Source organism: Podarcis vaucheri (genome assembly GCF_965113315.1).
Source record: "Podarcis vaucheri genome assembly, chromosome: 10".
Taxonomy (NCBI): domain Eukaryota; kingdom Metazoa; phylum Chordata; class Lepidosauria; order Squamata; family Lacertidae; genus Podarcis; species Podarcis vaucheri.
The window spans coordinates 52,347,721-52,361,098 of NC_138748.1; the positions used below are offsets into that span (position 1 = coordinate 52,347,721).

At 46.5% G+C, this 13,378-nt stretch overlaps 1 protein-coding gene across 1 annotated transcript in view; it reads right to left on the reverse strand.

Moving 5' to 3' along the window:
- Positions 1–2,145: 2,145 nt before the first annotated feature.
- SLC37A3 (solute carrier family 37 member 3) overlaps positions 2,146–13,378 on the reverse strand; it is a 28,487-nt gene continuing 17,254 nt past the window's right edge. Inside the window, exons 12-15 of the mRNA XM_082240558.1 lie at positions 10,271–10,318; positions 9,462–9,613; positions 6,741–6,806; positions 2,146–5,287 (exon numbers count right to left, since the gene is read on the reverse strand). Of these exons, the coding sequence (XP_082096684.1) occupies positions 5,195–5,287; positions 6,741–6,806; positions 9,462–9,613; positions 10,271–10,318 (359 nt within the window). The 3' untranslated portion in view covers positions 2,146–5,194. The remainder of the gene's footprint in view (positions 5,288–6,740; positions 6,807–9,461; positions 9,614–10,270; positions 10,319–13,378) is intronic.

Consider the following 13,378-nt stretch of genomic DNA (forward strand, 5'->3'; position numbering starts at 1 on the left):
AGCTGCACAGTGGATGCTCGGGCTGCGAACGTGATCCGTGTGGGAGGCACGTTCGCAACCTGCAGTGTTCGCAACCCGCAGCGCCACGTCTGTGTGGGTTGCCATTTGGTGCTTCTGTGCATGCGCAAGTGCCAAAACCCGGAAGTAACCCGTTCTGGTACACATGTAGATGGAGACAGAGACACATCCAAAACAGCATCATCTGTGCAACATAAAATGTAATTAGCCCTATACCTTTTAAAAACACCTTTGTGATTGGTAGTCATTTTAGTTACAACTTTGGTTGATAGCTGTCATTCTTTTCTTTTATCCCCCCCCCAACCCTTATATATACTGCATTTATTAATTCCTTTAGGGACGCGGGTGGCGCTGTGGGCTAAAGCCTCAACGCCTAGGGCTTGCCGATCGAAAGGTCGGCGGTTCAAATCCCCGCGGCGGGGTGCGCTCCCGCTGTTCGGTCCCAGCGCCTGCCCACCTAGCAGTTCGAAAGCACCTCCGGGTGCAAGTAGATAAATAGGTACCGCTTACCAGCGGGAAGGTAAACGGCGTTCCGTGTGCGGCTCTGGCTCGCCAGAGCAGCGATGTCACGCTGGCCACGTGACCCAGAAGTGTCCCCGGACAGCGCTGGCCCCCGGCCAATAAATGTGAGATGGGCGCACAAACCCCACAGTCTGTCAAGACTGGCCCGTTCGGGCAGGGGTACCTTTACCTTTACCTTTATTAATTCCTTTGGACTTTTTTAAAAGGCTGGTTGATACATACATAAAACTATTTGTATGGGCTATATTACATTTATATGCCACTTTTTCTTCCAAAGATCTCAAGGTGATGTGCATGGTTCTCTCCTACCTCCCCCGTTATCATCGCAAGCCTGTGTGGCAGGTTAGGCTAAGGGACTGTGACTGATCCAAGATCACCCACTGAGTTTCCCACCCCAGGTCCTAGCCCAACAGTCAAATTCTACAAATATGATAGCCAACGTGACACCAGGTGCACAGAGAAAGGAGGCTCACATGTAATTCCCCACTGCGAGCGGAAGAAAAAAAGTCTGTACAGGACAACGGATTGCTGCAAAAACATGCTGTACTTCACAGTCTTCATCGCATCCTGTCACAACACCGACCTCTGAAACGGTTGCACAATTTGGTGCAATCTAAACGGAATGTAAACAAACAGATTTCTTCCAATTTGCCAAAAAATAATTTATTCATGTGAAAACCGATTTGGAAAGTTGACAGCGTTTCCTCAATTGACACAAAGCAGAGTGTAACGAACAGTAATACTGGGGCCGGGGGGGGGGAGAGGTAAAGTGTCTAATGTTGTCAGTTAAGCAAGGGCAGTGTTTCGAAGCACCCCTGGAACAGCCAGGCATCAAGTCTTTGAAAAGGACTGCCTTGCAAGAGGACTAATGCAGCGTGGAGCCCAACCGCTTGTGCTGAAGCTTACAGCTATGTGGCAGAAGTGGATTGGGCACACTTATCTCCTTGGAATATAGCCTTAGCCAGGGATGCAAGGACAAGCATGCGATCTCAGCCCTAACCCACCCTGCCGCACTCCCCAAGTTGGAAGGAGCATCTTTCGAAGAGGAGAGCCCTTTCTACTCTTCCGGGGTTTCCAAATTGTGCGGGGATCTGGCATGCGCACGTCAGTCTCCCCGACAGAGATATTCAGCCTTCACCACATGTGAAGGCTGTGGGAGGCGCAACAGTGAGGGGCTGGAGGCAGTGTGGCCAAGGACCACCACCCCTATTTCTCCATCACATGACAGGGATCAAGTAAGGGCCTGTGTCAAAATCACTTCCCCCACAGGTTAGCGCTGCTGTCTGTCTTCACCCCTAGTAAGCCAAAACCATGTGGGCGACCATCTTGAATTTTTGAGGCGGTTCTCACACGTTTCCCCCCTAGCCACGCTGTGCAAAGCAGGGAGCAGAACGAAGTACTGCAGCCTTTTTCAACTTGTGGGTCCCCAGATGTTGTTGAACTACAACTCCCATCACCCCTAGCTAGCAAGGCCAGAGCTCAGGGATGATGGGAGCTGTAGTCCAACAACATCTGGGGACCCACAGGTTGAGAACCACTGAAGTACTGGATCTACGTCAAAGACCCTGCTCTTTGTGGATCTCCTCAATCAAGCTGCCGAATATCTTTTTGGGGGGGCGGAGAAGAGAATGGCAGTGTGTGTGGTACATCCTGAAACTTGGAAAAGGTAAAATAAAAAAATGGAGGTTGCGCCAACACTGTGCCCTGCAGATGTTGCTAGACTCCCTTCAGCTCCAGCCGGCACGGCAAAGAGGCAATGATGCTGACAGACACCATCCAGCAGTGTCTGCAGGGCGCCATGTTGGCTCAAGCATTGGAGCTTGTGGCTTTCCTACTAGGCCACGTCAGCGTCTTCTAAAAAGTACCTCAGGGATAAAAGCAAAAGTGGAAGCATGAAGTACCACAGACAGCCTGATGTTGCAGCCGAGTGGGAAGGAGCAAGGCCTTCCTACCTCTCACACAGCCTTTGCCAACGTGAAACTACCCAGATGTTTTGGACTACAACCCCCTTCAGTCTCAGCCACCACAGCGCTGGCAGGGGCCGATGGGATCGGTAGTCCTAGGCGTTTGGAGGTACACTCTGGTTTCTCTTCAGGGCATATAAAATCTTTTCTACACGTGTGGCTGTCACCAGGGTGGAGAAAGCTGTTCTGATGGATAGGACGGCAAAGGGGAAATAATGTTTTAAAATGTGGGAGATGGGAGGAAAGAAGTCTTTTCTTTTTTTTAAGGAGACGCCTAGGAATCAAGCCACCACATACTGAAGATGGCGGAACAGAGCAACACACTGCTGGGAAGGCGTACAGAGCAGTTGAGCGCCACAGGTCAAGGAGAGGCCTTTAAGGTAGCCGTAACATGATTCAACAAGGACATTCATAAATAAAAACATTTTTTTCTTTTTTAAAAAAGGTATCACTGTACATTAAGTTTCTATAAAGGCATTATTAGAAAAAGAACAGAAAAAAAATCCCTTTCCCCAAATTCATGCCTTAACAATTAAGTGTTTCTTCCCCTTCGGTCTCAGCAGCACACAAAGAAAACTGAGGTGAAAATTCATTGGCAAGGAGACATGCAAGTCAGCAGACACAGAGTAAGTAAGGTTTTCTGAGGTGGGCTGAGGGTTTGACAGTCCCAAGTGACTCAAAGAATTTTGTGGTGCATTTTTTAGATCCAATTTAAATAAATAATCTCTCCTTTTTGCAATCTAGGCTGACCCGTTTCCCTGCCACCAAATCCAATCAAAGAACAGGTAAGGTAGCAAGCAGTGTGCTGGATCAAGCCAGAGAAACCCACAGATCTATCCCATAGGTGCCCATTATCCCACGGGCATAATGAACAGAGCTTATTTGGGCAAAACTCTTAAGACACATGGGAATGGACAGCACACTGCTTAGCTAAACAAAACCTGGGGAAGTCGCTGCTTGAAACGAGCCTATGTACATTGACTTTTACATGTAGATGCCCTGGGTTGATGTCAGATAACAAGGCAGACACAGCACCGGATTTGGCGACAGGTATCACCCAGAGCCTAGTGGCCTTCTACTCCCATGCCATGAACTTCCAGGGCAGACCTATACCTTAAGCAAAAGAACATGCCAAAACCAGCTGAGCTCTCCTCTTCCCTGCTATAACATCTAGATCGATTTGCCTGAAGCCCCGGCACCGCTAAACTGAGCACTTCCCTGCTCTCATTCCAGAGTGTTGGTTGCTGCTAGCAAGGCTCAGTGTGACAACATCAGGATGCTAACCTAGTTGAACTAGAGATTATGGAGAAGGGAAGACCTCAACCTAGAAAGTCTGCCCTCTTTCCTGTCCTTGTAATGCCTTCGGTGCAGGCCAAAGGATCACTCTGATCACTCCGTCAGGGATCATGACTTGGATGACTCCCTAATGAGAAATTAGGTCTTTACTTCTCTCGCAGGATACTGAAAAGTATAAATCACCCCAGCTGATTGGAGAAGGACAATATCAGATGATTACCCCTTCCCTTTTGATTGCTCATAAGCCCATTCAAACTCCTAACATCCTAAATTTTAAGGACTCTGGTGAAACTTTTGATTATCACCCTCCTCTGTGAATTATTTGGCTTTGCACCTCTCCCAGAGATGCAGCCTCATTCTCACACATCAGGCAGTTAAGAGAAGAATATATCAAGTATGGAATGCAACTGCACTGTTAAGACACGGACAGGTTAAATTAACACAGGCAACCTGGACAGGACAAACATTCATAAATCAAAATAAAAACACAACAACCATTCTTTATACAAGAGTGGGCTAAGGATCTGGGCTGCTTCCAAAGGTTCCTGCTGTGTATTTTGTAAATACAGGGCCAGGTAGAAACCAGGAGGCAGGTGCTTGGCACAATGCGTTTACAACACACACACATACACACACCAAAACCCAGCACTGGACTGGACCAAGCCTGATTTATAGTGTCAAGTAATGAAACAGCTTTCCCCTGACTTTGCTATAAAAAAAGCTGCAAAAAGGGGGTGTCAGTTGTAGCGATCTGGCTGCTGTCAGGTGTCCAGATGCAATTTACAAGCGACTGATAAGAGCCAGTTTATAAAGTTATCAGCATCAAGTGGAGAGGCATGCCCCAGATTGTTCCATCTCAGGCTGCAGGTGGCGGTGGGGTTTTGCACATTTATATGATTCCTACATCTGCCAATAGAATTCCCTCCACTGAGACAGCAGATTTGAACTCCTCTCTTGGATTTGCTCATTTTCTACCCGCAAGATTTATTTTGTGGAGGGCGTATTCAAAGCTGAGATCACCCACCTGCAGCCCAAAATGTTGTAGTCCAAGCAGGGGAGTGGGAGATGAGTTTTAAGATTTGATCCTGGTGATTGCCAAAACTGGCTCCAAGAACCAGAGGTAAAACTGGGGCGTGGGGAGAATGTCTCTCTGGCCAGTTCTGCAAGCCCACTATAAACATACAGACACCTCCAGGTTGCAGGTGGCTGCAGCGTATCTTCAGGTGGTATTAGGGCATTCAGACCCAAACTTCGCAGCAGCAAATTCTTTTGTGGCCATCAACCGCAGATGTAAGTGACAAAGTAAACATTAGCTGCTTGATGTCCTGAAACTCCCTTCCGCTTAGTGGTCCTTCCTTGGACAGTTCCGCTGAGTGGTGCAGAGAAGGGGGAGGTCAGCCAGCCAACCTGCGCAAACGCCTCTCTGCCCGCAGCATCTTTATTTCATTTACTATTAAAGGCGTGATGAAGAGCACCGTTAAACCGATCTGCAAGAAGAAAAGGAGTTAAGGATGTTAGCATGGCTGCACACTGGTTCAACGCCATCGTGGCATTTGCTCCCCATTTCACACACAGGGGTGAAAACAAGGAAGCTGCCTTGTACCAGGTCTGTCTAAATCCAGGGCTGGCCATTCTGGACTGGCAGCAGCTCTTCGGCAAAGACTTTCCCTACCACGTATGTGATCCCTTTGAACTGGCAACGCCAGGGATGGACCTGAGACTTTTGCAGATGAAGAATATGCTTTGCCACTGAGCTATTCCCCGTAAGTGAAACACTCATATAGGCATGGTTCCATGGAGAGTGTGCTTGTATGGTGTGTGCATTTGTCACACCTGCATTTCATCCAATTCCCTCTTTTCCCCCAGACACCCTAAAATGTTTGTACAGCACAAATTTTGTGTGCAAGACTCAAGACACCAGCCCCACAATGTTCAATGAGACTTGTAAGCCTGTAGAGGATTTCAGCCTGAGCATGCAGTAAGGCCTTCAAACACATTCTCTGTTTTTTATTGTGCTATGTCACTTAGATATTTGGGGGGGGGGCATAGAAAGTTAACAACGAATGCAATAAATAACAGCGGCAGCAGTAGATCGATTACAGGCCAAGGTTTCTAGTCAACCAACTTTCTGAGGGACACATTTTCACATTACTGCTGCACAGGATACAACTCAAACACAAAAAAGTAGCATCCCCATTTCACATGAGAAAATGTTTAGGATGAAACAATATGTGCCATGTGGGCAGGAGGCAGTGGAAGAAACCTGACCAATGACCACATTTTGAGAGCTGAGGGGCTTAAATGCCAATGAAGTCAAGTTGCCATTTCTGCTCACCTTGGGGGCTCATTCACAGAAATGACTCCACGTGTGAAATGGAGGGGAAACAATCTGTGTGAGAGAACTGCACTGTGGCAAAAATTATGCGTCAGAATTAGCTGCCAGGGTCCTGTGCGAATCAGCTAAGGAAAGGCGACTGTGTGGTTTGGTAGAACAGTCTTGAAACAGCGACTGTGGGAATCTCTCCCACCATGCCTAACTTCTCTAGATGAGAATAAGACTCTCTGCTTGTTGTTTCCTGACTTATATCAATCTGTCTTCAGTAAATTTGCATTTTCCCAATGGATTTCTGGAAAGCAATGAAGGGGCATGAATAAAAAAAACAGGTGGGGCAATCCATCATACCTGCCCCCTTTTCCCCATCCCACCCAAACACTGTCAGCCTCCACATGTATTGTTCTCATACTGGTGCTCACCTAACTCATGTGGTTGCTGTAAATTTATAGCAGTTTGTGCGTGAAGCAGAGAAGATACATGAAGTGTTACGTGAAGCATATCTGAACACTTGAAAGCGCAGTACAAATGTTTAGTATTTTTAATCTAAAAATCCAACGTTGCATCAGTTTTCATTAAAAATAAAAAACAGCAACCAGGGCTCTTACCATCAGGCTGAAGAAATAGAAAACCGACATCCATTCCAATTTATCGTGAATCAAAGATACCAGTGACTGAAAAGGAAGAAAATATGAGAGCTATTAAGGCTGTCAAGGGGTGGAGAACACAAAGAGACTCTCCCCTCCTCCCCATATGTTACGTCTCTCTTGCTTTTCCTTATTCAAAACACAACCCAACACCTCCTCATGTGGCTACTCCTTGCTTCCAAAGCTGTCAGGTTTCATCTTACGAACTTTCCTGCTATCCCCCAAAGGCCTGTTGACATTATTATTTATCAATCATTTATACAGTGCCTACAATTTTGTAGGTGCTGCAGAGTGATTTAAAAAACAGCACAGTCTCTGCCTGCAGGTTCAAAATCTAACAGACAAGATGTAGAGGGGTGGAAATGTGCCAGGAACCTTTCAAATTTGCTGTGTGGAAGGGGGGTGGAAGGAAAAACAAGCAAAATCAGGTATCAATTCTTAAACATGATAATCCCTAAATATAACCTTTCAAATTTGCTCTAACGTCTGAGTTACTGCCGCAATTCAGGGTTAACCAGAGGCTGTAGCAAATGGGAGGAAGAACCCCTGAAGAACCGAGGGACTCTTTCCTTCCCTCTTCTCAGCATAATAAAAGACATACAACTAACAGATACGTCTTCATTTAGAATCATGGAATTGGGAGGGAACACAACCCCCTGCAGTGCAGGAATCTTTTGCCCAACGTGGAGCTTGAACCCACAACCCTGAGATGAAGAGTCTCCATTTAGTAAGGATATAAAGCTGCCTGATATTTATTCATTCATCTCAAACATTTTCTATCCTGCTTTTCTCTTAAAGGGAGCTCAGAGGGGCTAACAGCAGGGCAGGGGCAGCAGCGTCTGGCTCAGGGCCCAAATACACCCCATCCAAGGCCTACAGTGGTACCTTGGGTTAAGAACTTAATTCGTTCTGGAGGTCTTAACCTGAAACTGTTCTCAACCTGAGGTACCACTTTAGCTAATGGGGCCTCCCGCTGCTGCCGCCACACAATTTCTCTTCTCATCCTGAAGCAAAGTTCTTAACACAAGGTACTATTTCTGGGTTAGTGGAGGCTAACCTGAAGCGTCTATAACCCGAGGTACCACTGTATCTATCTGACTCTTGGGACCCTCTCCAGGCCCACTTCCTCTCCCCAGGTCACACCCTTCACCCATCCCACTGGAACGTGTCCTTCAACACTGGCAATGCCTGGACAGTGGGGAGAGAGGGCGTGAGTGTGCGTGGAGACACGTCCACTCTGCAAAAGCAACATTTGCTATTGTTGCTTTGCTTCCCTTTCCCTCTGGCCTCAACCACCACCATCATGTGCCCCTTCCCCCGGAAGGCAGTGTGGTTCTCGGGCTGAAAAAGGTTCCTCACTCCTGTTTTAGGCGGGCAGAACATTTTTCCTCGGCCTAGAAGCAGAGTAGAGCAGCTTCATGCCTCTTCAGAAATGAAACCAAGTGCTTATACTGAGATTCTGCCCCTAAGTATGTCTTTTACATTGCCGTGAACCCCCACACGTTCGACGGGATGCGCGCACTGGGGTGGGCGGGTGGGAAAGGTCATGCACCTCACATGCAGCCTTTAAGCCTCTCTCTTTTCCAAGATGTTTGACATACTCCTGCTGTTAGCTTCCCACTATGGAAGACAGCCCCGCTTGCGAAATCTCAGCTGGTTGCTATGGAGATGCATTGTCAAGAGATAACGGCAACCTCAGGTAGAGAAAGAAGCGGAGGATGCGATTCATCAGACACAAAAAGCTCTTCCCCCCCCAGCCCGGTTCCTTCAGGAAAGGCTTCAAGTTCAAAAACTGGAGAGCGGTGGGGTTAAAGAACTGGAATTCTAAAGAGGATGCTTGCCATTGTGATCTTCAGGCAAGAGAATCATCTGAGAATCCTCACGCTGCCTTGATCGGAGAGGAGAGGCGTCCGCTTCTGAAGGGAAAGGCACTCCAGAGACAGCGCAAAGCCAAGAGGGAATTTCCTTCCCCCTCCCACAGATCAGCGCTACTGATAAGTTGCTGGAATGCTCCCTGGGGCCAATTCAAAACCTACTTACAAACAAAGACGTGAACTCCGGCCCCAGCGGGCTCCTTGGCACTCCATTACGGAAACCATAATGGTTACCTTTGCCAGAATGTTAGCTGCAGTCTCGTGCCATACGAACATTTCCCCAGTTTGCCCTGTGTTCTCTTTGGCTTGCACTCATCTGCTCCTGTTACGCAGAGCGTCAGTAACACCACCACAGAGACATCCAAGTGCCTCTGGCTTCTACATAATTTTAAGGAGTCTCTCAGAAGGGCAACACCATTAGAACCTTCCTGACTCTCAGGATCCCTCTCAATGCTACAATGCTATGATACGATGATTCTCCCTAACCACTTTCTCCATGGATAATTCTATACATCTCTCATATATCCACCTTTCACTCACCTATTTGTCCTATACTTAAAAAAAACCCCTCCTAACTTTGTAACTTTTCCTTGTAGGTGGAATAGCTCCAGTCCCTTGAACTTTTTGGCTGCGCTTTTCTTTATTATCAGGATCGATGCAGTGAAATGTTACCGGAAGGAAGATCTTCATGGTGGCTAGATTTTTAAAACCCTCTGGCAGCCCATTTCACCCTTTAAAAATGTGGAATATCAGAGCCGTCTGCTCTTTGAAATTTCAACAGGTGCTTCTGAACCCTTCTGAATCTCACCTGGCCCACAGCTGCTCCAATGCTCCCAGTGCCATCCACAATCCCCGTCACAGTCGCCAGAGCCTCGCTGCTTCCTTTCACCATCTCCTGACGCCCCAGGTCTGCAGAAATGGCGGAACTGATCATATTGGAAGGGCCTCCAATGAAAAAGCCTAAGGACCATCGAAAGAGATTAAAGAAAAGAATTGAGACCACTGCAAAGGGTGGGCCCGCTCTCTGTTAGGAAGCCAGAACGTTTTTCATCTGAACTCATTAACCCTGCCATATACCCTACAAATACCCACGAAGGCGCCTTTAATTGAAATGACTCAATTGAAAAGCAGGGAGTTCCACGATTATGCAAAAATTGTGTGTTATTTTTGATGGCTCCTTCACAAATCAAAGAACCTTGCAGCACCTTAAAGAATGAAGCATTTATTACGGCATAAACTCTCGTGGATTAAAGTCCCCTTCACTGCAGGCACGAACCTTTATCCCACGTTGGCAGGTTTGTGTATGCACAAGGCTGGCTTACAGGTAAGCCAATGCAATGTCTCCCTATGTGACATCCTCCAGCCTGGCCAATGGTCAAGGATGAAGAGAGCTGTGATGCAGCAACATCTGGAAAATGCCAGGTTGGCTATCCCTGCTCCAGCCCATCTGGTCCATCTCCATGAGAGGAAAGGAGAAGAGAATATGCACCACCCCCTTCTAGCTATGGCCAGGTGAGAATTGCAGTGCCCTAGAAACCTAACAAATCACACTTTTACTCCAATACGGATGGCAGGATGAGATCTGCCTTGTGTCCAGCCACAGCCCTTTCCCCTTACCTGTTATTGCCATGAGAACCGCATTGATGAGTTTGTCGTTTGGTGAACCTATAAAAAGAAAGGAATCATAGAATCACTGGATTGCAGAGTTGGAAGGAACCATGAGGATCATCTGGGCCAACCTCCTGCAGTGCAGGGATTTTTTGCCCAACACGGGGCTCAGACCTGCAACCTCTGAGATTAAGAGAAGAAAGAAATGCTTCAAGTTCGTAACTACCCTTTGGAACGAGTCTGAAAAGATCAGGAAGGAATGAGAAGCTGACCATTAAAGCTGCTTCACCAAGGCTATCTGGGAAACTAGCTTGATCCAGCAGTCCTCATCTTATGTCCTCATGACCAACCAAAAACTCAACCTGGCCAAGGCGATGGGACACCACAGTGAATACAAGGCTAGTACAGTGGCACTTGGGTTCCTGAATGGCTTAGCTGTCAAACAAAATCGGCTCCCAAATGCTACAAACACGGAAGTGAGTGTTCTAGTTTGCAAACATTTTTCAGAAGCTGAATGTCCAACATGGTTTGGGTCCAACATGGGTCCTGCAACCCATCAGAAGCTGCGCCTTGGTTTTTGAATGGTTTTGCGAGTCGAACGGACTCCCAGAACAGTCTAAGTTCAAGAACCAAGGTACCACTGTATGGGCCAGTGAACTGCTGGAATCGCATCAGTTCTTTTGATCATTAGGAAAGGGATTGAAAATGATATGCAGATACATGGAATGATCCATAGCGAACTTGGGTCCCCAAAACACTTCAAACGACTGGCTGTTTTGGATGAATTCTGAAGAACAGAACCATTAGGAAGGACTCTGAAACAAGCACATGTTTCTGTTTTCTTTTGTTTAAGTCTTTTGGATAACTCTAAGGACACAAGTGTTTTGGCATCTTGTAAGTTTATTTACTTTTTCACAGCCTACTTAGAAAACGAGCAAAAAAATTATTATTATTTTAAGAGAAGGAATTGAAATCAAAACTATCAGTATCATAGCAGCGTTATAAAAATCTACGAGGCACCTGCACTCTGCATACTATGCACAGTTCTGGCCTCCTCATCTCAGTAAGGATATTGTAGAGCGGAAAAGGCTACACAAAAAGGAGAACCAAAATGATCAAGGGATAAGAAAAACTGGGGCTTTTTAGTTTGGAGGAAAAAATGGCGAGTAAAGGAGGGCATGACAGAGATGCATGCAATTATGCATATTGTGGAGAAAGTGGTCGCAGGTAAGCTTTCCTCCCTTTCTCGTAGTAGTAGAACTCTAAGGAAGGTGAATGTGGGAGCATACAGGACAACAAGCCCTTTCCCCACACAGTATGTAGTTATACCATGGAATTCACTCCAACGAAACGCTAACTGCTACTAGTCTCTACTGCCTGCACTGTCTTGAGGCAGAGGGCCTATGAATGCCACTTCGCAGGAATCCCTGAGGGAGAGTGCGCTGTAAGACGCAATTCTGCGCTTCCCACAGGCATCTGGTTTGCCATGTAAGAACAGCCTTTGCAGGACTAGATGGGTCTTTGTCCTGATTCAGCAGGCCTTTCCTTATACTCTTAAAACAGCCTTTGCAGGCCTAATAGGCTGGAGCAGGGTTTCCCAAACTGGGGTCTCCAGCTGTTTTTGGAGGTCAGTTCCCATAATCCCTGACCCACTGGTCCTGCTAGCTAGGGATGATGGGAGTTGTAGTCCAACAACAGGTTGGAGACCCAAGTTTGCAAACCCTGGGGCTGGAGGTTTCCCGCTGCTAATTTATGCATTGCAGTTTCTCAGACTGAGAATGGAAGATTTTCCACCATCACCCATTGCATGCCTGGAGCAATTATTGCCAAATCCAGGAAGCCGCTCCACAATACCTGCCTCAGCACAGTAAGCAGGAGCAATACTGCTACTTTTCACTGCCATCTAGCTGGCATAAAATTTGAAATGCATCACCACCTGCTCTTATTGGTACCATGGCATTCACTTGAGAAACATGCAAGAAAGAGGAAAGCTGATCTTTCTCTTGCCAGAAGATGATGGCCAGTTACACAACACTCTTAAGGTGCAGAATTCTGCCCATTAAAGAGTTCGGTGTAACTCACAAGAGCAGACTGCATAATCCTATGCCTGCAATATTTGCACGCAATGAAAGACATTTTAAACAGTTTGCCTTGCAATCTGTGGGGTGCAAAAGATGGTCCTTGAGGAAGTGCCTAAAGGAGAGCGATCAGGACGAAGATTCTATTTGTGTGATTTTTGCAGCTGATGTTAAGATTGCAAAACAATGAGGCACGGGAAGGAGCAAAGGAGAACTTCTGAAACAGCTATGGGATATTAGCTCCACCCAAGGCATGATGGAGAACAGCAACAACCGGGAAAAGATAAACATGGTATTTTACAAGGACAGGAAGAAACACCACAGACAAAATAATTGCAGCACACAGGAAGAACAAGGATGTGGTTTGAATGCTTCACCTGTAGATTTATTAAGCATTTAATGTGTCAATACGAATGGCAGTCGTTAATATTGCAGTTGTTGCATAAGGGATTGTTACGGCTGACTGGAGTGCAATTGAAATTAATAAGAGTTTGGAACGCAGAAATAAAGTAAATCATCAAACCATCAATTCTAGCACACGAGGGACCATCTAAATTATATAATTTGGCATCTGAATGATTGGTATTAGTAATTGTATTATAATTTGGCATTGTTATAATGAGGCTATTATTGGATTATTGTAACTGAAAACTAATAAAAATTATTATCAGCGGGGCGGGGGGGGGGGATTCTATTTGTATACAGCCTCAATCCTTTCTGGCCAGATGAAAAACTTACAGGGAGATCCGACACTGCAGCAATAAAAGCTCCGTAAGCCAGAGTGGTAACACTACCCGATCCCTACAAAAAAAGTCTCCAAGTCTGGCTTGCTCACTGATCTGAGCCATGGTGGAAACTACTTCTGATGGCTACAAAGCTCTCACCTACCCCACTTTAAAGGAGGTTGATGTGGCACATGGAATGCACAAATGGATGCACATATGCCTGTGTACAGACACAACACACAATGGTGTTTCATCCCTGCAGGTCAGCCTGTATGGCCTTTTTCTCACTCACCCAAACTTTTGTTTGGGGGCTT